Here is a 23,063-nt window from a genome sequence, read left to right on the forward strand (position 1 = left end):
CGCGGAGCTGCGGATCTACTTACCATCGCGGAGCTGGTCGAGTTCGGAGCGGGAGGAGCGGTGGTGGCGCGCTGCTGCAGTCCGACCCAAGAGATTTGGAGGCTCCAACCGCCGGCCCGATGGACAGTAACACCGGGAGCCCGCGGGTCCCTGCTGGGAGACCGCTTTTCGGGGCTTCCGTAACGGCGACTTCTCCTGCCCGAGTTGCGGGGTTGAGGATGACCTTGAACGGGGCCTTACATCGCCCGGCGCGGCTTTAAATGGCCGCGGGACTTGCTAGCGCACGCCGGGGGCTCCAACACCAAGACCCGGAGCAGGGCCTTGCATCACCCGGCTTTATAATTGCAGCGGGATGTATTTACCATCGCCCGCCGGGGGCTTTGACTCTGACATCGGGAGGAGAATGAGGAGTGCAGGGGAGGGATAAGACTTTGCCTTCCATCACAGTGAGGAGGAGATTCACTGTGATGGATGTTTGTGTAAATTGTGTTGTGTCTTGGTTCTTCTTGTGTGTATGACTGCAGAAACCAAATTTCGTTTGAACCTCTGGGTTCAAATGACAACAAATAAATTGTATTGTATTGATTGGCCTCATCAGCAACAACGATGAGTCGGCCTATAGGGAGGAGGTCCAGCTCCTAGCAGCATGGTGCGCTGACAACAACCTGGCCCTTAACTCCAAGAAGACCAAGGAGCTCATTGTAGACTTCAAGAAGTCTAGGGGCGGCACGCACACCCCCATCCACATCAACGGGACGGAGGTGGAACGTGTTTCCAGCTTCAGGTTCCTGGGGGTCAACATCTCCGATGGCCTCTCTTGGACCCACAATACCTCAACTCTGGTCAAGAAGGCTCACCAGCATCTCTTCCTGAGGAGACTGAAGACGGTCCATCTGTCTCCTCAGATTCTGGTGAACTTCTACTGCTGCACCATCGAGAGCATCCTTACCAACTGTATCACAGTATGGTATGGCAACTGCTCTGTCTCCGACCGGAAAGCACTGCAGGTGCTGAAAATTGCCCAACGCATCACCGGTTCCTTGCTCCCCTCCATCCAGCTCTCCAAAGGGAACTGCTGTAATCATGGGGGACTTCAATTTTCATATTAATTGGGCAAACCAAACTGGGCAGGGTAGACTAGAGGAAGAGTTTATAGAATGTATTAGAGACGGGTTCCTAGAACAGTATGTCACAGGACCGACAAGGGGGGAGGCAATCTTGGATCTGGTCCTGTGTAATGAAGCAGGATTAATTAAAAATGTCATAGTTAGGGACTCGTTGGGAACAAGTGACCACAATATGGTCGAATTCCATATTCAAATAGAAGGGGAGCAGGTTGAAACTCAGGCTAGGGTGCTTAGTCTAAATAAGGGGGATTATGAAGGTATGAGGACTGAGCTGATCAAAGTTGACTGGGATAGCAGACTCAAGAATAAGACGGTACATGAGCAGTGGTGTACGTTTAAGGATTTACTGTATAACCTTCAAGAAAAATTTATTCCTATGAAGAAAAAAAGGGGTAAGGGTAAGAACAGTCAGCCATGGCTCAGTAAAACTATAAAGGATAGTATTCGGCTGAAGGCAAGGGCATATAAGGTAGCCAGAGATAGTGGGAGGGTAGAGGATTGGGAAGCATTTAAAGGTCAGCAAAAAATAACTAAGAGATTAATTAAGACGGGGAAAATAGACTATGAAAGGAATTTAGCGAACAACATAAAAACTAATAGTAAGAGTTTTTATAGCTATATAAAAAGAAAAAGGGTGGCTAAGGTGAACGTTGGTCCATTGGAGGGTGAGACTGGAGAGTTGTTGGTGGGGAACATGGAAATGGCAAAGGCATTAAACGAGTATTTTGTATCAGTCTTCACCATAGAAGACACAAAAAATATTCCAACGCTGGATAAACAGGGGGCGGTAGGAATGGAGGAGCTAAATACTATTAAGATCACCAAGGAGGTGGTATTAGGGAAATTAATGAGACTGAAGGAGGATAAATCCCCTGGGCCTGATGGATTACATCCAAGGGTCTTGAGGGAGATAGCGGTGGGGATTGTGGATGCATTGGTGATAATTTTCCAAAACTCCCTGGAGGCAGGAACGGTCCCAGTGGATTGGAAAATGGCCAATGTAACACCTATATTTAAAAAAGGAAGTAAACAGAAGGCGGGTAACTATAGACCGGTTAGTCTAACATCGGTGGTGGGTAAAATGTTAGAGACAATTATTAAAGAAACACTAACGGGGCACTTGGATAAACATGACTTCATCGGACAGAACCAGCATGGTTTTGTGAAGGGGAAATCCTGTTTAACGAATCTGCTCGAATTCTTTGAGGAAGTAACAACCCGGGTGGATAAAGGGGAACCGGTGGATGTGGTATACTTGGACTTCCAAAAGGCTTTTGACAAGGTGCCACATAAGAGACTATTGCTAAAAATAAAAAATTATGGGATTGGGGGTAATATATTAGCATGGGTAGAGGATTGGCTAACAAATAGGAAGCAGAGAGTGGGGATAAATGGTTCATACTCGGGATGGCAACCGGTAACTAGCGGGGTTCCGCAAGGGTCGGTGCTGGGACCCCAGTTGTTCACAATTTATATAAATGATTTGGAGGAGGGAACCAAGTGTAATATATCAAAATTTGCGGACGATACAAAAATGGGAGGAAAAGTAGGGGATGAGGAGGATAGGAAGAGTCTGCAAAAGGATATAGATAAGCTAGGTGAGTGGGCAACAACTTGGCAGATGAAATTTAATACTAATAAATGTGAAGTCATTCACTTTGGGGAAAAAAATGGATAGGGCAAGTTATTTTCTAAATGAGGAGGAGCTGCGTTGTAATGCAACGCAAAGGGATCTAGGGGTATTAGTACATGAATCACTAAAAGTCAGTATGCAGGTGCAGCAAGCAATCAGGAAGGCCAATGGAGTTTTGGCCTTTATTGCTAGGGGGATTGAGTATAAAAACACGGAGGTCTTGCTGCAGCTGTACACAGTATTAGTGAGACCACATTTGGAATACTGTGTACAGTTCTGGGGTCCATACTTAAGAAAGGATGTACTAGCCCTGGAGGCAGTGCAGCGAAGGTTTACAAGATTAATTCCTGCAATGAGGGGATTGACATATGAGGAAAGGTTAAGTAAGCTGGAACTCTACTCTTTGGAGTTTAGAAGAATGAGAGGCGATCTCATTGAAACATATAAGATCGTGAGGGGCCTTGATCGGGTGGATGCACCGAGGATGTTCCCAATGATCGGGGAAACTAGAACTAGGGGACATAGTTGCAGAATAAGGGGGGGCTCTTTTAAAACTGAGATGAGGAAGAACTTCTTCACCCAGAGGGTGGTTAATTTATGGAATTCACTGCCCCAGGGAGCAGTGGAAGCAGAAACGTTAAATATATTTAAGTCTAAAATAGATGGTTTTTTAGCTGACAAGGGGATACGGGGAGAGGGCAGGGATATGGACCTAGGTATGGTTAGTATAGTAAGACCCGAGTGATCTCCTGGACAAGTGTCGATCGCCTGGATTGGGGTCGGAGAGGAATTTCCCGGATTTTTTTCCCGAATTGGACCTGGGTTTTTATCCGTTTTTATGCCTTCCCCAGGAGATCACGCGGTTCTTGGGGTGGAGAGGGGTGATAGCGGTATAAAGGGGAGGGTAGTGTCTTGTGTTCTGTGTCTTGTGTGTACTGTTTGTGGGTAAGTGTGTCTGTTTAGTGTTCAGCCATGAGCGAATGGCGGTGCGGGCTCGACGGACCTGGTGGTCTACTCTCGCACCTACTTTCTATGTTTCTATGTTTCTATGTCTGTCCAAAGCAAGCGTTGTCTGCGAAAAGCGCTCAGCATCGCCAAGGACTGCTCTCACCCCAACCATGGACTGTTTACCCTCCTACCATCCAGGAGGCGCTACAGGTCTCTCCGTTGCCGGACCAGCAGGTCCAGGAACAGCTTCTTCCCTGCGTCTGTCACACTACTCAACAATGTACCTCGGTGACTGCCAATCGCCCCCCCCCCCCCCCCCCCGGACACTCCTCTCACAGGAAAAACACTATGACTGTATGCATGTAAATAGATTTATTTATTGAAATCATATTCTATGTCGCTCTTCCAGGGAGATGCTAACTGCATTTCGTTGTCTCTGTACTGTACACTGACAATGACAATTAAAGCTGAATCTGAATCCAGTGCCACCAAAGTACTGCAGTCTCCACTCCAATACCTCTTCTTGAGTTTCGCAAAAGTTGTACGAGGAGGTCAGGACATTCTAGCAGAATTTCTGTGTTCTAAACAAGACCATCCCGGCTGGGTTCTTAATCCATTTATTTGAATGGCATTTCTTAGTTTTATTTTAAACCCTTGCACACCATATGTGACGTCAATATTCTTGCATTCCCAATTTCTTGATGTTTAATTACAGAATGTTTTATTTTGCAGTGTTTGTATTTATGGAGGAGGAAGCCGGAGAGAGCAGATTAACTATGTTACTAAAGGAGTGGACATTGTTATTGCAACTCCTGGACGATTGAATGATCTTCAGATGAACAATTACATCAATCTGAAGAGTACAACATATTTGGTCAGTGAACGGAGTGACTTAAGCGATCTTAATCCAGTGTCCATGACTGCATTTTATTCAGAATTGGTGAATGATAAAACAGAATAAATGTGGTGTAGATCTGGGTGCTTCATAGCAATATGTTTGATGTGCAGGTACTATGCGAAGTGGTCACAAAACTAATTCAAAGGTGACTGGTTTGAAATTCTTTCACCGGCATCACACTAGTTTTTTTTCTTTAACATTGGATGACTTCCTTCTGTGAAGTAGCTGATTCATTGGCGTCATTGGTGGTTTAATTTGTGGTTCATAATCTATTGCTTGAAAAACCTATTGGCACAGAACAAGTCAGTTTCTTGACATGGCCTTAAAACTTAAGTGAGGAAATGTGCTTTGGAAACAGTGAATTGCTAGAAATGTTCTGATGCCCTGGACCCTTTCGATTGGTTTCCTGGTCCCATCTTACTCATTTGCACCATGGTCACCCATTCTCTCTTCACCATATCAGCATGTGTGTTGGCCCGAAGGGTCTGTTTCTGTGCTCTATGACTATGACCTTCATCCCATTCCAGCACAGCACAAGGGCTCTTCAATTCTTCCTTGAATAGAGGTCCAACAAGTGCTCCTCCACCATCCTCCTCCTCTGCTTGGTGAATCTCATTTACATAACTTCCCTTTTCGTTTCAAAGTTTCTATGACAAAATGCATGGGTTCAAACATACCCTTCTCTTTGGGACATATGAAGGACGGTCTTTGTTTCATTCTTGCCTGATGCTGTCTCTCTCCTTTTTATCCAATACATTGATATTGGTGCTGCTTCATATTGTCATGCAGAACCTAAAACGGTTATCCCACCACTCACTTTCAATTAGTCAATAGCTTCTGGTATTATTCTAATGAAGCCCAATGTAAACTTGATCAGCAGCCTCATCTTATGACTAGGAACATTTGAGCACTAAACATTGAATTCAACTAGAGGGTCTTGACCCGAAACCTCGCAGATTCCTTTTATCCAGAGATGCCTGACCCTCTGAGTTACTCCAGGTTTTTGTGTCTTCTACTGAATTCAACAATTTCAGGTAACCAACCTTTTTGAATTTGAATGTCTTTAACATTCAAAAACAAGTTTGAATGAAATTTCGTTACCAAGCAGTCATAACAATAAAAAAGCAACAAAACACATAATTACATAATTTAACATAAACATCTATCACAGTGATTCTCCTCCAGGCACCTCCTCAATGTGATGGAAGGTAAAAAAAAGTCTTATCTCTTCCTTGCTTCTTCTCCCGCGGTCAGGCAGTCAAACTGCTGCGTTGAAGCGATCGAGGCTGCTGATATTGAAGCTCCCACCGGGCGATGGAAGATCCCGCGGCCAATTTTAAGCCGCGCCGGACGACGAAAAGTCCTGCGAACGAGCCGATTCAAGCCTTAAGGGCCTGTCCCACTTACGAGTCCTTGGCTTGCAAATTATGCGACCTCGTGGTCGCTTGAGGCGTACGGGCACCGTATGGCCGCGCGGGGCCGGTCCCACTTAGAAGCGTGGAGGGGTACGGAGTTGTGCGGGGCCGGTCCCGACATCGTGCGGGGCTCCGAAATTCTTGCAGTGAACTAAATCTTCACGCGCCAATGGCCTGTCGCGGAACTGACGGCCAAAGTGGGACAGGCCCAAGACCCTGGCGCGACGCAACGTCTCACCTCAAACAGCAGCAGAAGCAGGCAAACACTCGCCGAACTCGACCTGGGGCTCACGGACGTTGCGGATCCGGATCCGCCCCCACTTCTACTCCCAGAGCGGGGCCAAGAAAATTGAAGATAGACACAAAATGCAGGAGTAACTCAGCGGGACGGGCATCATCTCTGGAGAGAAGCAATGGGTGGCGTTTCGGGTCAAGACCCTTTTCAGACTGAAGAAGAGTCGATCCGAAACGTCACCCATTGCTTCTCTCCAGAGATGCTGCCGGTCCCGCTGAGGTACTCCAGCTTTGTGTCCATCTTCAAATGACGTCAGGCGCTCCAGACGGCTGTGCATACGCATGTAATCGCGCCCGACCTTCGGTCAACCGTCTCGGCTCAACGCGACCACGAGGTCATGTAATTTGCGTGCCAAGGACACGTAAATGGGACAGGCCCTTTACGATTCGGGGCGGACGAAGCTGCTGTTGCTGAAGTTCCTGAAAATCAGTCGCCAACCAGGGACCTGCGAGCTCCCGATGTCACTGTCCACAGGGCCCGCGGCCGAAGCCTCCGGGTTTGAGTCGCAGCCGTAATTGCAGCGCCATCACAGCTTCCGAAAGTCAGCCAGCTCTGCGATGGTAAGTCCACAGGCTCTGCGACCGGATCCTTCGAGGTCGATTCCAGTTGGAGGCTGCCAGCTCCTCGATGTTAGGCCGCAGCGTGAACAGAGATACGACACGAAAAAAGGTTGCATCTCTGTTGAAGAAAGAGATAAAAAAAGTTTCCCCCACGCCCACATAATACACAACTAAAAATAGATTATAACATACATCTATGATGATGTATAGAGAGTGAAGAATGCAGTGCAGAGAATCTCAGTACTGTTGAACGTCCCGACTGAGGGAGTGCAACATTGTGGACCTTCTGGGACTTATCCATTGTTGGAGAGTTAAAAGTATAATGTGGAGGGAACATTCTCTGAATAAAATGAGACAGAAACAATACAATTATTATTCTAAGAGCCATCTGAATATTAGTTTAAGAAAGAACTGCAGATGCTGGAAAAATCGAAGGTAGACTAAAATGCTGGAGAAACTCAGCGGGTGAGGCAGCAACTATTGAGCGAAAGAATAGGTGACGTTTCGGGTCGAGACCCTTCTTCAGACTAATGTGGGAGTGGGGCGGCAGGAAGAAGAAAGAAAGAGGCGGAGACAGTAGGCTGTGGGAGAGCTGGGAAGGGGAGGAGAAAGGGATAAAGCAAGGACTACCTGAAATTGGAAAAGTCAATGTTTATACTGCTGGGGTGTAAACTACCCAAGCGAAATATGAGATGCTGTTCCTCCAATTTGCGGTGGGACTCACTCTGGCCATGGAGGAGGCCCAGGACAGAAAGGTCGGATTCGGAATGGGAGGGGGAGCTGAAGTGCTGAGCCACCGGGAGATCAGGTTGGTTATTGCGAACTGAGCGGAGGTGTTGGGCGAAGCGATCGCCAAGCCTACGCTTGATCGCACCGATGTAGAGCAGCTGACACCTAGAGCAGCGGATGCAATAGATGAGGTTGGAGGAGGTGCAGTTGAACCTCTGCCGCACCTGAAAAGACAGCTTAAGTCCTTGGATGGAGTCAAGGGGGGAGGTAAAGCGTCAAATGTAGCATTTCCTGCTGTTGCAAGGGAAAGTACCAGGGGAGGGGGTGGTTTGGGTGCAGGGCCGGATTTAGATGAAGAAAGGCCCTTGGCTATTTCACTTGTGAGCCCCCCCCCCTCCCAATCCCCCACCCCCACGACTAGAGGACCGACTACCTGACAGTGACAGTGTGACACTTTTAGATCCTACTGTATGTTGGCATTAAATAGTTGGTTTTAAAATACATATTGGATTCACCGCGGAGCGGGCGATGCCTTACCTGGATCGCCGTTTGAAGCTCCGGAGTGTTGGGCCTGCTGCTTCAACATCAGAGCTGTGGTTTGCGGAGCTCCCAGCCTCGGGCAGCGCTGATTTCAACATCGCGGAGCCCTGGGATCCCTTTGCCGAGGGCCGCCGGAATGAATTTCCGTCCAGCTCAACCTGTGGACTTCGGGAGCCGCGGTCTCCAGTAGGAAGTGGCCGATTCGGAAGTTCAAGCCGCTGAGGGTTTTCTTCCGTTCCGACGTCGGAGTTCCATCATCCCGGCGAGAGGGCCTGAGCATTGGGCCGCCCGGCGATTGCGGGGGGGCTCAAGAGGAGGTGGTCCGTTGGAGACGGGAAAAGGGATCATCAATGGCGGGCGAGGACTCCTTCCGCTGGAAGAATGCTGTGAGGAGGTGGTGACGGAAGAAGAGCTCCGAATTGCGGCGGGCGCAGAACTCATTGAGGTGGGGACGGAGGGGTATAAAGGTGAGGCCTCTGCTGAGGACAGACCGTTCGGTATCTGAGAGGGGGAGGTCAAGGGGGATGGTGAACACACGGCAAGGATGGGGGTTGGGGCCGGAGGAAGGCAGGTGAGTGTCTGGTGGGGGGGGGGGTTGTGGGTGGTTGGGGAAGGGGGGTATGAGGACTGTAGTGTGGGTGGGGAAGAGCTGGGGTCACATGGTTTGAGGGTAATGGGAAACACCCAGTGGAACAGCCACTGATGTTACCAGGGTTGGGGGGACTGGCACTAGGACCCAGCGCAGTCAAACCCAGGGGAGTTGGAGTCTGCAGTGTGGAAACTTCAGGCCCGGTGCTGAGTTCAGGTAAGGCGACGGCTGCAGTGTGCTGGAGAGCGGTGGAGTGGCGAGGGTCGGTGGAGTCAATGGTGGAAGACCACGGGGAGTGGAGTCCGGGTCAGCGGGCGAAGCGTGAGAGGTCCCGGTGGGCGGATGGTCGGTAGGGCGGCAAGGTTCGGTGGGTCCGGTGCGGCGGCGATGCTCGATAGGTCCGGTGCAGGGCCGATGTTCGGTGGGCCCAGTGAGGCGGCGAGGTGAGTAGGACCCGGTGCGGCGGCGAGGTGGGTAGGCCCCCGTGGGGCGGCGATGTCAAAGATCCAAGGATCTTTGGAGCAAATTCCTCTCCGACAACGAATATAAACCTCACCTGCATTTTAATCCTACAGGAAGCAGGGTGGGAAGAAGTGTTGTCCAGATAGCCATGGGAGTCAGTGGGTTTGTAGTAGATGTCGGTCACAAGTCTGTTACCCGCGATGGAGATAGTGAGGTCTAGAAACGGTAGAGAGTTTTCGGAAATGGTTCAAGTGAAATTGAGTTTGAATATTAGTAGTTCTTTGTAACTCTCAGTGAATGAACAGCCCAAAGGCATTACAGATTACAATTACTTCACTACATTTAAAAACTAGTTTTATTTTCAGGCAAACATAATAATGAAATTGCAAACATAATGTGTAACTTGCCCATGATGCGATCCCACAATTTTTAATGAGTTCAGAAATCAGATGGTCTACTGTAGTAATGTTGGTTGAAAGATAAGTATTGACCAGGAAACTAGAGAAGGATTCATTTGGTGGTGAGATTGTTTATATGCGACTGAGAGGATGGATGGAGCCATGATTTAAACCTATGATTTAAAACTAAATCTGAATTGATATCATCCCAGATACAGTGATGACAGTGTGTTTAGGTTAGAGATACAGCGTGGAAAGAGGCCTTACGGCCACCGTGTCGAGGCCGACTTAATCACCCGCACACTAGTTCCATCTTACACCCTTTTCGCATCTGCTCACTAGGAACAATTTACTGACCCAATTAACCTACAAACCTGCATGTCATTGGAATATGGGAGGAAGCCAGAGCACCTGGAGAAAACCCATTTGGAAATAAGTCAAGCGGAATGTAGATTATATAAGAAAGAAAGAAAATGTAAATTGTAGTGAAATGCAATTCAAATGAAGTTAACTTGCCCTATTGTGAATGAATTGTCAGGAAGTATCTGGAAAATTGAACCAATGTGCAGAAAATGTTGCAGCGAAAGAGCAACATCAATGCAAATCCTAAAATTAATTATCTGTATGTTTCTGAATATGTGGAGAGAAAGCAGATTGGAGATATTTATTGTTTGTAATCATTATTGTCACTTGACTGTCGATAAACTTTACATACTTTGGTGTGAAGATAGGTTCCAAGCTTAAGGATAAGGGGGAAATCCTTTAAAACCGAGATGAGAAGAACTTTTTTCACACAGAGAGTGGTGAATCTCTGGAACTCCCTGCCACAGAGGGTAGTCGAGGCCAGTTCATTGGCTATATTTAAGAGGGAGTTAGATGTGGCCCTTGTGGCTAAGGGGATCAGAGGGTATGGAGAGAAGGCAGGTACGGGATACTGAGTTGGATGATCAGCCATGATCATATTGAATGGCGGTGCAGGCTCAAAGGGCCGAATGGCCTACTCCTGCACCTAATTTCTATGTTTCTATGAAATGTGACCTATCCGTGTTTAGTTTAGTTACGGAAACAGGCCCTTCGGCCGGACCAGAGATCCCCTCACACAAACACGGAGACACACACGCGCGCGCACACACACACACATGCACACGCACCTTGTGTCCTTTTGTGCAAACCAGCATACTAGAAATTCTGAAATTCTGAAGAAGGGTTTCGGCCCGAAACGTCACCTATTTCCTTCGCTCCATAAATGCTGCTGCACCCGCTGAGTTTCTCCAGCATTTTTGTGTACCTTCGATCTTCCAGCATCTGCAGTTCCTTCTTGAATACTATAAATATTGTTGGTTTACTTGGCCATTCAGCCCTTCAAGCTTGGTCTGCCATTTGGTGGGATCCAGCTGACCTGACGTTCCCCAAGCTAACTTTCCTGCCTTCAACCATAAGGGGATTCCCTTAATGTTAGAATTCTATCAATTTTGAACCTTGCATGTACTCTGGTCCTGGACTCTCTCTTAAGAGCAAACAGCATTTACCCTGTCTAGCCCCCAAATAATCTTTCTTACTTCAATAAGACTACCTTTCATTCTTCCATGCTGCACAGATAGACAAATGATGAAGAAGGTGTTCGGCACACTTGCCTTCATCAGTAAGGGTATTGAGTACAGCAGTCTGGAACTGGTGTTAGAGCTGAAAAGATGTTGTGTGAGACCATATTTGAAGTTTTGTGTGCAGTTCTGGTTGCCCTGCTATAGTCATTAAGCAAGAAACGGTGCAGAGAAGATTCACCAAGTTCTTGCTAGGGCTCGAGGACTTAAGTTATAAGGACAGGCAGGATTGGCTGGACTTTTCCCCTGGAGTGTAGGAGGCTGAGAGCTGACCTTATAAAAGTATATTAAATCACGAGGCACGGTTTCTTTTTTTTTGGTAGTGTATGAATGTCTAAAACCAGAGGGCATAATTTTAGGATGAGAGGAAAAAGATGTAAAAGATTCCCGAGGAGCAATTTCCTATCCGCCAATTCCCTATTTGCACCAGTGTGTTACCTGTTAAATCATTGCTCCTGCCTTGGGAGTTAATGTTTTTGAAGCACCATGTCAATTGCCTTCTGTCAGTTCAAATATATCGACCAGGTTCCTTTCTTGTCAAGATTTCCTCAAAAAAAATGAATTCATTTTTCAGGCACTATTTCTCCTTCATGAAGCTATGCTTGATTAGACAATGACTTTTCATAATGTGCTATTATTACTTTTTAAATGATTGATTTTAAGATATGTTTCTAACAATAGATGTTAGGTTTATGAACTGCCTTTTGCTCCCCTCCCTTTCTAAATAGAAGTATCACAGTGCAATTTTCCCATCGTCCACTTCTCCAGAATCTAAAAAAGTTTTAGATGGTTGCATCAATGCATCCACTGGGTGGCACAGTGCAGCTTTCTCACACCTTCAGCGTCCAGTCCAATTCTGGCCTCTAGTGTTATCTATGTCAAGGTTGCATGTTCACCTGGGGTGTAATTACCGGACTCGTACACTATTAAAGGTACAACACATCTTTATTGAACTCCACAGTATTGGATATGCAGTACATTACATGTTCAAGCTGCTGCATCTACCATCTGATGTAGGCGAGTTCCTAATATTATAAAACATGTACTAGACGGGGCTACGACTAACAAACACTCTAATTGGCTAACATGCAATAGCCAATCTACATCTCTTCTTGTAAAAGCAACTACGGTGTCAAACAATATACTGAGGGAATGTGGCAGGATTATACAAAATCACCGTATCTGATGGGTGGCCTGCAAACCCATCCGGCCCTCGTGCGGTAGGAGAACCGCCTCACCCTCCTTTGCAGGAGAAGAAATGGGAACCGGGAGTGGGGACGCGAGGACGTGGGGAGAAATCGCCACAGGCGAGCCAGGGGTAGACCGACGCGGGGAACACGCGGCAGCAGGTACAACAGGTGGTGGAATAGCTGGTAGGGTAGCTGGAGCAGGCGTTGGTGCAAACACGAGAGGCGGGGCATCAGGACCTGTAGGCGCAGGACGCGGTTCCTTCACTGGAAGGATATGTTGATGGTTGCGTCTGTAGATGACACCATCCACATTGACCAGGTAGGAACGTGGTTCTTTGGAAGGGCCAGAAACGTGCCCCAGTCGGGTATGTTCTTTGTCGATTTGCAGGAGAACCACTTGTCCACGTGACAGTGGTTCAAGCGGCTTGCTGGACTTATCGTAAAAACGCTTTTGTGTGTCGCGTTTAAATTGCTGTTGCTTCTGCACCATGGGCGGGGAGCGGACGCACGGCTGCAGCTGTTGCTGGGAGACAGGCAAGGGTGGATGCGTCTGGCGAGACATTAGTCGCTGGGCGGGGGAGCCAAGAACGCTGTCCCGTGCGATGTTTCGTAGATTGAGCAAGTCCAGGTAAACGTCAGATTTTGCTAGGTAGGAACGTTTCGTGAGTTGTTTAGCACTCCGAACAGCACGCTCGGCTAGACAGCGGGAATTCTGGGCTGCTGGTGACGTGTTGGAAGTTCCATCTTTTGGCAAAATTCTTGAATACTTGGCTGGTGAATTGCCTGCCATTGTCAGTCTGAAGACGTACAGGGGAGTCAACCCAGAATTGACTTTAGATCAAGCTATCCATTCATGCCGTATGATCCCACTTCTGACACCATGTTATTACCAGACTCGTACACTATTAAAGGTACAACACGTCTTTATTCCAGGATTTCGTTGCTTCAGGTGTGATAGAATTGGAGGGGCAAGAGGTGGAGGTGTTGCATTGCTTATCAGGGAAGATATTACAGCAGTGCTTTGGCAGGATAGATTAGAGGGCTCGTCTAGGGAGGCTATTTGGGTGGAACTGAGAAATGGGAAAGGGGTAGCAACACTTATAGGGGTGTATTATAGACCGCCAAATGGGGAGCGAGAATTGGAAGAGCAAATATGTAAGGAGATTGCAGTTATTGGTAGCAAGCACAAGGTAGTGATTGTGGGAGATTTCAATTTTCCACACATAGACTGGGAAACACATTCTGCAAATGGGCTGGATGGGTTGGAGTTTGTAAAATGTGTGCAGGATAGTTTTTTGCAGCAATACATAGAAGTACCTACTAGAGAAGGGGCGGTGCTGGACCTCCTGTTAGGAAATGAGATGGGTCAGGTGGCAGAGGTATGCGTTGGGGAACAGTTCGGGACCAGTGATCACAATACCATTAGTTTCAATATAATTATGGAGAGGGTCAGAACTGGACCTAGGGTTGAGATTTTTGATTGGAGAAAGGCTAACTTTGAGGAGATGCGAAAGGATTTAAAAGGAGTAAATTTGGACAGTTTGTTTTATGGGAAAGATGTGGAAGAGAAATGGAGGACATTTAAAGGTGACATTTTAAGAGTACAGAATCTTTATGTCCCTGTTCGGTTGAAAGGAAATAGTAAAAATTGGAAAGAGCCTTGGTTTTCAAGGGAAATTGGACACTTGGTTCGGAAAAAGAGAGAGATCTACAATAATTATAGGCAGCATGGAGTAAATGAGGTGCTTGAGGAGTATAAAGAATGTAAAAAGAATCTTAAGAAAGAAATTAGAAAAGCTAAAAGAAGATATGAGGTTGCTTTGGCAAGTAAGGTGAAAGTAAATCCAAAGGGTTTCTACAGCTATATTAATAGCAAAAGGATAACGAGGGATAAAGTTGGTCCATTAGAGAGTCAGAGTGGACAGCTATCTGCAGAGCCAAAAGAGATGGGGGAGATATTGAACAATTTCTTTTCTTCGGTATTCACCAAGGAGAAGGATATTGAATTATGTGAGGTAAGGGAAACAAGTAGAGTAGCTATGGAAACTATGAGGATCAAAGAAGAGGAAGTACTGACACTTTTGAGAAATATAAAAGTGGATAAGTCTCCAGTCCGGACAGGATATTCCCTAGGACATTGAGGGAAGTTAGTGTAGAAATAGCAGGGGCTATGACAGAAATATTTCAAATGTCATTAGAAACGGGAATAGTGCCGGAGGATTGGCGTACTGCGCATGTTGTTCCATTGTTTAAAAAGGGGTCTAAGAGTAAACCTAGCAATTATAGACCTGTTAGTTTGACGTCAGTGGTGGGCAAATTAATGGAAAGGATACATAGAGATAATATATATAAGCATCTGGATAAACAGGGTCTGATTAGGAACAGTCAACATGGATTTGTGCCTGGAAGGTCATGTTTGACTAATCTTCTTGAATTTTTTGAAGAGGTTACGGGAAATTGATGAGGGTAAAGCAGTGGATGTTGTATATATGGACTTCAGTAAGGCCTTTGACAAGGTTCCTCACGAAAGGTTGGTTAAGAAGGTTCAATGGTTGGGTATTAATGGTGGAGTAGCAAGATGGATTCAACAGTGGCTGAATGGGAGATGCCAGAGAGTAATGGTGGATGGTTGTTTGTCAGGTTGGAGGCCAGTGACTAGTGGGGTGCCACAGGGATCTGTGTTGGGTCCACTGTTGTTTGTCATGTACATCAATGATCTGGATGATGGTGTGGTAAATTGGATTAGTAAGTATGCAGATGATACTAAAATAGGTGGGGTTGTGGATAATGAAGTAGATTTTCAAAGTCTACAGAGAGATTTATGCCAGTTGGAAGAGTGGGCTGAAAGATGGCAGATGGAGTTTAATGCTGATAAGTGTGAGGTGCTACATCTTGGCAGGACAAATCAAAATAGGACGTACATGATAAATGGTAGGGAATTGAAGAATGCAGGTGAACAGAGGGATCTGGGAATAACTGTGCACAGTTCCCTGAAAGTGGAATCTCATGTAGATAGGATGGTAAAGAAAGCTTTTGGTGTGCTGGCCTTTATAAATCAGAGCATTGAGTATAGAAGTTGGGATGTAATGTTAAAATTGTACAAGGCATTGGTGAGGCCAATTTTGGAGTATGGTGTACAATTTTGGTCGCCTAATTATAGGAAGGATGTCAACAAAATAGAGAGAGTACAGAGGAGATTTACTAGAATGTTGCCTGGGTTTCAGCAACTAAGTTACAGAGAAAGGTTGAACAAGTTAGGGCTTTATTCTTTGGAGCGCAGAAGGTTAAGGGGGGACTTGATAGAGGTCTTTAAAATGATGAGAAGGATAGACAGAGTTGATGTGGATAAGCTTTTCCCACTGAGAGTAGGGAAGATTCAAACAAGGGAACATGACTTGAGAATTAAGGGACACAAGTTTAGGGGTAACATGAGGGGGAACTTCTTTACTCAGAGAGTGGTGGCTGTGTGGAATGCGCTTCCAGTGAAGGTGGTGGAGGCAGGTTCATTTTTATCATTTAAAAATAAATTGGATAGTTATATGGACGGGAAAGGAATGGAGGGTTATGGTCTGAACGCAGGTGTATGGGACTAGGGGAGAATATGTGTTCGGCACGGACTAGAAGGGTCGAGATGGCCTGTTTCCGTGCTGTAATTGTTATATGGTTATATGGTTATTGAACTCTACAGTATTGGATATGCAGTACATTACATGTCCAAGCTGCTGTATCTACCGTCTGATGTAGGCGAGTTCCTAATATAATAAAACATGTACCAGGCGGGGCAACTACTAACAAACACTCTAATTGGCTAACATGATTGATTCTAAGATATTTTTCTAACAGTAGATGTTAGGTTTATGATCTGTCTTTTGCTCCCCTCCCTTTCTAAATAGAAGTATCACAGTGCAATGTTCCTATCGTCCACTTCTCCAGAATCTAAAGAATTTTAGATGGTGGCACAGTGGTGCTTTAGGGAGTGCAGCTTTCTCACAGCTTCTGGCCTCTAGAGTTGTCTATGTCAAGGTTGCATGTTCACCTGGGGTAAACCATGTGGGTTTTTCCTGGGGCCTCCAATTTCCTACCACATTCCAAGGATATGGTAGTTATTAAATTAATTGGCTGCTGTAGATTAGCCCTAGTAAGTTTTTTGTGAGGGAATCTGGCGACTGCTGGCGGCATGTGTGAGAGAATTTGTACGGTAATAATGGCGGAATGGGATTGCTCAGAAATGCGCCAAATGACCATCTTTTGCATTGTAAGAAAATATGGTATCATTATCTCCATAGTCATAGAATCCTACAGAAATGGCCCTTCAATCCACCACTTCCATGCTAACCTTTATTTTCCCAACTACACTAACCCAATTGCTCATGTTAGGTCCATATCCTTTGATGCCTTGTATTTAAGTGTCTATCTAAATGTCTCTCTGACAGTGATTGTATCTGATTCCACCAGCTCATTTTGCCTGTTCCAGATATCAGCCGCTTCTGTGGGAGAACAAAGAAATGTTCTCCTCTAATCCCCTTTAAAATCCCATCTTCTCATCTAAAACCTAGGCCTTCTTGTTTTTAGGGAAAACAAACCTAGGCTTTCTTGTCTCCAGGGAAAACAAACCAACTCTAATCAATCTCTCCCCAGATCTAAAGTCCTCCAATCCTGACAACATCCTGGTGAATGTCTTCTCAGTTTTCTTCTGCACATCCACATCCTTTCTATATTCAGTTTGTCAGTACTGCACAATGTACTCCTGCTGTGGCTTAATCAGTTTTTTGCAAAGTTGAAACTTTTCTTGATTCATCCTAACATGCAAGCCATTTGGACCAGGGCACATATCTGTTTGTTGTCCCCATTAGTCAGCCTCATTGTGCATCAGGGAAAAAGGTGGTGAACCTGAGAACCATTGCCTTGACGTTCCAAGAACAGCTTTTTCCCCACAACCATCAGATTTTTGAACCACTCTGCACAACCTTAACGACAACCTTTCTCAGTACCGAACTACTATGGAGGTAGTGGTTTTCAGGTTCTTGTACTACATTCCTGGTGGTTGCATAGAGAAGAGAGCATGGGCAGGGTAGTGTGGGTCTTTGATGATGTTAGCTGCCTTCTTGAACCAGTGCTTCCTGTCGATCCCTGCAATGATTTGGGGAGATTTGTTGTTCTGGCACCACTCAACCTGATTATTGATCTTCCTGTAGTCTGACTCGTCGTTGCCTGTTTTGCGTTCAATGATGGTTGTATCGTTTGTAAATTTAAAGATGGATTTGGAGCAGTGTCTCGCCACAAAGTATAAAGGAATGCACAGCTGCAGCCCAATTTGAGTGTTTCCATCATTATTCTAGATTTCCACCTTTTGCAGTTTTTTTTAGTTCATTGTATAAGTGCATGTTGTTGAATCTTATTGAGCATATGGTTGGCTTTGGGATTTACAATAATGTTTTCTTGCTTTTAAGTCATGCAGAAAGCATCTATCCATCTTTCTAGTTAATTTATGTGAAATCAAAGCCTGTTAGGACTTTAAACTCCCTTTGCTCTGCTCTGATGTTGCAGTAAAATAGCTGAGTGAGGATCATCGTCGAGTATGATGTGGCAGCCACCAGCTACTAGTGGATTTAATTCTACCATAATTTGGCACTTGTTCCTTGTGACCAAGCAAAAACATCTCACCAGGCACTGACCACCAGTAGATATTGAATTTCAGAAGGTGGCTTCCCTCATTTCCAGCTTCCAAGCAAACCTTGATAGAAGCTTGGAAGTTCTCAACCCTAATGCTGCGCATTGAATGAATGATCCCCATTGCCCTTTAAGCTTCTCCCTGTCTGATTCATCATTCGTAAATTTTCAGCCTATATGTTTCTAGGCATGAGAGTCACCTCGCAAAATCAGAGGCGGCAGCCAAACTCCCTCCAGCACCTCACCTTGATTGTTTAATTAACTTTCTGCCGACTAGTTAGCACGCAACAAAAGCATTTCACTACCACTGTACACATGACAATAAACTGATGGTGGCCACAGGTACAAATCACTTCTTTCCCTAAGTAGCGCATGACTGTGAATTGTGTAATCAATTGATAATTTTAATGAAAATAATTTCATCCCAGATCATAATGTGGGGGAGTGGAGTCTCACAGTGGGGATTGTAAGAATCGTTTATGCAGATACTATTCAGTAACCATTGTAAAGTTGGACATTTTGGCATTTTATTTCATTAAACAGATATGTGCCCTGGTCCAAATGGCGTGAATGTGCTTTCATGTTACAATTGGAATTTGGCCCAAGTAGACCAAGGTCACACGACCATCATATAGGAAAGAGCCATAATGGCCTGTGCCGCGAAATCCATAATTTATTTTTTCTGTTAAGTTGATCTCTTCTTCCTTTAAAGGTATTGGATGAAGCTGATCGAATGCTGGATATGGGATTTGAACCTCAGATTATGAAGATCATTTTGGACATACGACCTGATAGACAGACGATTATGACTAGGTAGAAAATGGTACCTGATACACTCCCAGTAACTTTCTGGAAGAACAAAATCAAGCCTACATAATTGATGAAAAGGTTTAAAGCACACTACCCTGTGCTCCATTGTTGAATGTAGACAGATGCATGGGATTGTATGGAGAGTTTGGTGATAAGAGGGAGAGCCCTCCTTATGCCCATGTCGATGGTAGAACCGATCAGGCTCGCTCCATTTTCAGATTTAATAGCGGGATTGCAAAAATAATGGTGCTGCATTTTAGCTCTTTACCATTGCTGTGGGTATCAGCTATTTATGGAACTGTCCATGATCAAACAATCCAAAGGTCTAGCAGAGGTGGCAGCTGCTGGCAAAAAAAGAGATTCAAAGAGATTCAAAGATTATTTATTAGTCGCATACACCTAGGTGTAGTGAAATGCTTCTTGCCAATGCAGCACATGAAGAAGGAATACAGACATAACATTAATAAGATTTTTAAACATAAAGGACATCCCCCCACAGTGGCTCCCACCATGAGGGAAGGCACAATGTCCAGTCCCCAACCCCAGTTCACCCATAGTCGGGCCCATTGAGGCCTCCACAGTTGCCTCTACGGAGGCCCGATGTTCCTGGCCGTTCTCGCCGGGTGATGTTGCTCCGGCGTCGGGAGAATCCTCGCAGCGGCCTGGGAACCCTGGAACGGCCGCTTCCGTACTGGAGGCCGCGGCTACAGATGGCAGTTACCCATATCACACAATGCTGCTGCCTATGTCTTTCAGGGAACTGGTGAAATGGCTCCATAGAGTTTGAGACCAGCCTTTACTCTTTGCCCTTTACCGGAACAGTTTAAGTGCATTAAATGACATGCTGAGGTAGGAACACCATATAGTATTGTTCACCTTTTTTCCCCCTCTCTCCAGCGCAACATGGCCTGATGGAGTTCGTCGGTTATCAAGATCATATCTGAAGAATCCGATGATGGTCTATGTCGGAACCCTAGATTTAGCAGTGAGTACATGGAAACTATTTTTAATTTCTTCAGTTCTTGGTGGGGGAAAAAGTAAAACAATTTCCATTGTGGCAGCTGCATTATGCACGAGCGAATTGCTTACAAATGTAGACTTTGCAAGTTTTGAAGTTTGTAAGCAGGTTAAATCTTTGTTGTACCATCACCAGGATGCAGAGTGTGTACAAAACTGTACACCATCTCTGATTACATTGCAGGGGTTTTAATCTGGAATGCCTAGGGCAGCACGGTGGCGCAGCGGTATAATTGCTGCCTTACAGCGCAGGAGACCTGTGGTCGATCCTGACTACGGATGCTGGCTGTACAGAGTTTGTACGTTCCCCCTATAACCTGCGGGTGTTTTCTCCGAGATCTTTAGAAGTTTAGGGGTAACATGAGGGGGAACTTCTTTACTCAGAGAATGGTGGCTGTGTGGAATGAGCTTCCAGTGAAGGTGGTGGAGGCAGGTTTGTTTTTATCATTTAAAAATAAATTGGATAGTTATATGGACGGGAAAGGAATGGAGGGTTATGGTCTGAGCGCAGGTATATGGGACTAGGGGAGAATACGTGTTCGGCACGGACTAGAAGGGTCGAGATGGCCTGTTTCCGTGCTGTAATTGTTATATGGTTATATCTTCAGTTTCCTCCCACAGTCCAAAGACGTGCAGGTATGTAGGTTAATTGGCTTGGTAAATCTAAAAATTGTCCCTAGTGGGTGTAGGATAGTGTTAATATGAGGGGATCGCTGGTCGATGAGGACCCAGTGGGCTGAAGGGCCTGTTTCTGCGCTGTATCTCTAAACTAAACTAAGCCTAAAAGGAGTTCATATAATACAGAGGCAATGAGTGTGAAGACAGAAGAAATTGCTATCAAAAATAAAGTCAGATATCTGACCAGCGTGTTCCTATTTTCATTGGGAGATTCATTGTTATGTTCCTGCAGAGTGGATGTATCTCCTGTGCAAGTATAGAGGGAAGCTCTTGGTCGGTATTTAGATTGTAGGCCCAAGAGTTCTGTGAGGAACCAGCACTGTGCGATTTAATGCTGGGGAGTTCCAGTGTAGACAAATACTAAAGCAACTGTATGAATGTGTCTGTGTAACACACAAAGCAGGAGAGTACTTGTAGCATGACACTTAATCCTGTCTCTTGCAGGCAGTAGAGACTGTTGAGCAAAATGTATTGGTTATCCCTGAAGAAGAGAAACGAAGCTATACACGTCACTTCATTCAATCCATGAAGGCTGAGGATAAAGTCATCATTTTTGTTGGAAGAAAGATCATGTAAGTATAGTGGCAGGTGTGTGAGAATAGTTTTTCTTTGCCTTTCCTTAATTTTTAATGCCCAGAATTTTACAAAGGCTGATTTTACACTGATCCCGTATCTCATGTATTTTCCAACCTAGTTTTCATACTCTTCAATATACCAAAGTCATTAGAGTCATAGAGTGATACAGTGTGGAACCAGGCCCAACTTGCCCACACTGGCCAACAATGTCCCAGCTACACTAGTTGCACTTGCCTGCGCTTGGTCCATGTCCCTCAAAACCTGTCCTCTCCATGTACCTGTCTAACAGTCTCTTAAACAATGGATCAACTCCCAGGATCAACTACCTGTGGCAGCTTGTTCCATACCCCCACCACTCTTTGTGTGAAAAACTTACCCCTCGGATTCCTATTAAATCTTTTCCTGTTCAACTTGAACCTCTGATCCTCGATTCCCCTACTCTGGGCAAGAGACTCTGTGCATCTACCCGATCTATTTCTCTCATGAATTTGTACACCTCTATAAGATCCATCCCCCTCATCCTTCTAAGCTCCAATGGAATAGAGACCCAGCCTACTCAACCTCTCCCTATAGCTCACACCTTCTAGACCTGGCAACATCCTCGTAAATCTGTTTTGAACCCTTTCAACCCTGACAATATCTTTCCTATAACATGGTGCCCAGAACTGAACACAATATTCTAAATGCGGTCTCACCAACGTCTTATACAACTGCAACATAACCTCCCAACTTCTGTAATCAATACTCTGACTGATGAAGGACAAAATGCCAAAAGCCTTTTTGACCACCTTATCCACCTGCGACTTGACGTTCAAGGAACCATGCACAGATGCACCTGTACTCGTTGATCCCTCTGCTCTAGAACACTACCCAGAGGCCTACCATTTACTGTGTAGGTCCTGCCCTTGATCGGCGTCCCAAAATGCAACACCTCATACTACTCTCTATTAAATTCCATCAACCATTCCTCCGCGCACCTGGCCAATCGATCCAGATCCTGCTGCAATCTTTCACAACCATCTTCACTATCTGCAAAACCACTCACTTTTGTATCATCAGCAAACTTGCTAATCTTGGCCAGTATGTTCTCATCCAAATCATTGATGTAGATGACAAACAGTAATGGGCCCAGCACCGAACCCTGAGGCAAACCACTAGTCACAGGCATCCAGTCCGAGAAGCAACCTTCGACTATCACCCTCTGTTTCCTTCCATGAAGCCAATTTGTTATCCATTCAGCTATCTCTCCTTGGATCCCATGCAATCTAACCTTCCAGAGCATCCTACCATGCGGAACATTGTCGAACGCCTTACTGAAATCCATGTACACAACATCTACAGCTCTGCCCTCATCAACCTTTTTGCACGTCTTCAAAAAAATCAATCAGATTTGTGAGACACAACCTCCCACAAACAAAACCATGCTGACTATCCCTAATCAGCCCTTGCCATCCAAATGCCTGTATATCCTATCCCTCAGAATACTCTCCAATATCTTTCCAACTACAGATGTTAAGCCCACCGGCCTATAGTTCCCAGCATTTTCCCTGCAGCCCTTGAAAAGAGGCACAACATTTGCCACCAGTCTTCCGGCACCTCTCCTGTATTTAAGGACGACTTGTAAATTTCAACCAGGGCTCCTGCAATTTCCTCTCTAGTTTGCAGCAATGTCCTCGAATATATCTGATCAGGCCCTGGAGATTTGTCTACCTTCATACGCGACAGTACCTTCAGTACTTCTTCAACGGTAACACTGACTGCTCTCAAGACACTTCCATTGACTGCCCCAAGTTCCTCCATCCTACTGTCTTTCTCCTCGGTAAATACAGAGGAGAAATACTCATTGAGGACTTGCCCATCTCCTGTGGCTCCATACAGAGGTGACCGCTTTGATTCCTGAGAGGTCCCACTCTCTCTCTCTCTCTAG

The 23,063-nt window shown here is 45.6% G+C and overlaps 1 protein-coding gene across 1 annotated transcript in view; it reads left to right on the top strand.

Annotated features, from left to right (window-relative positions):
- LOC116973777 (probable ATP-dependent RNA helicase DDX53) overlaps positions 1–23,063 on the top strand; it is an 84,231-nt gene that overhangs the window by 50,765 nt on the left and 10,403 nt on the right. The window contains exons 9-12 of the mRNA XM_033022084.1: positions 4,441–4,582; positions 18,768–18,868; positions 19,763–19,850; positions 21,005–21,132. Coding sequence (XP_032877975.1) covers positions 4,441–4,582; positions 18,768–18,868; positions 19,763–19,850; positions 21,005–21,132 — 459 coding nt within the window. The remainder of the gene's footprint in view (positions 1–4,440; positions 4,583–18,767; positions 18,869–19,762; positions 19,851–21,004; positions 21,133–23,063) is intronic.

Source organism: Amblyraja radiata, chromosome 5 (assembly GCF_010909765.2).
Source record: "Amblyraja radiata isolate CabotCenter1 chromosome 5, sAmbRad1.1.pri, whole genome shotgun sequence".
NCBI classification, from domain to species: Eukaryota; Metazoa; Chordata; class Chondrichthyes; order Rajiformes; family Rajidae; genus Amblyraja; species Amblyraja radiata.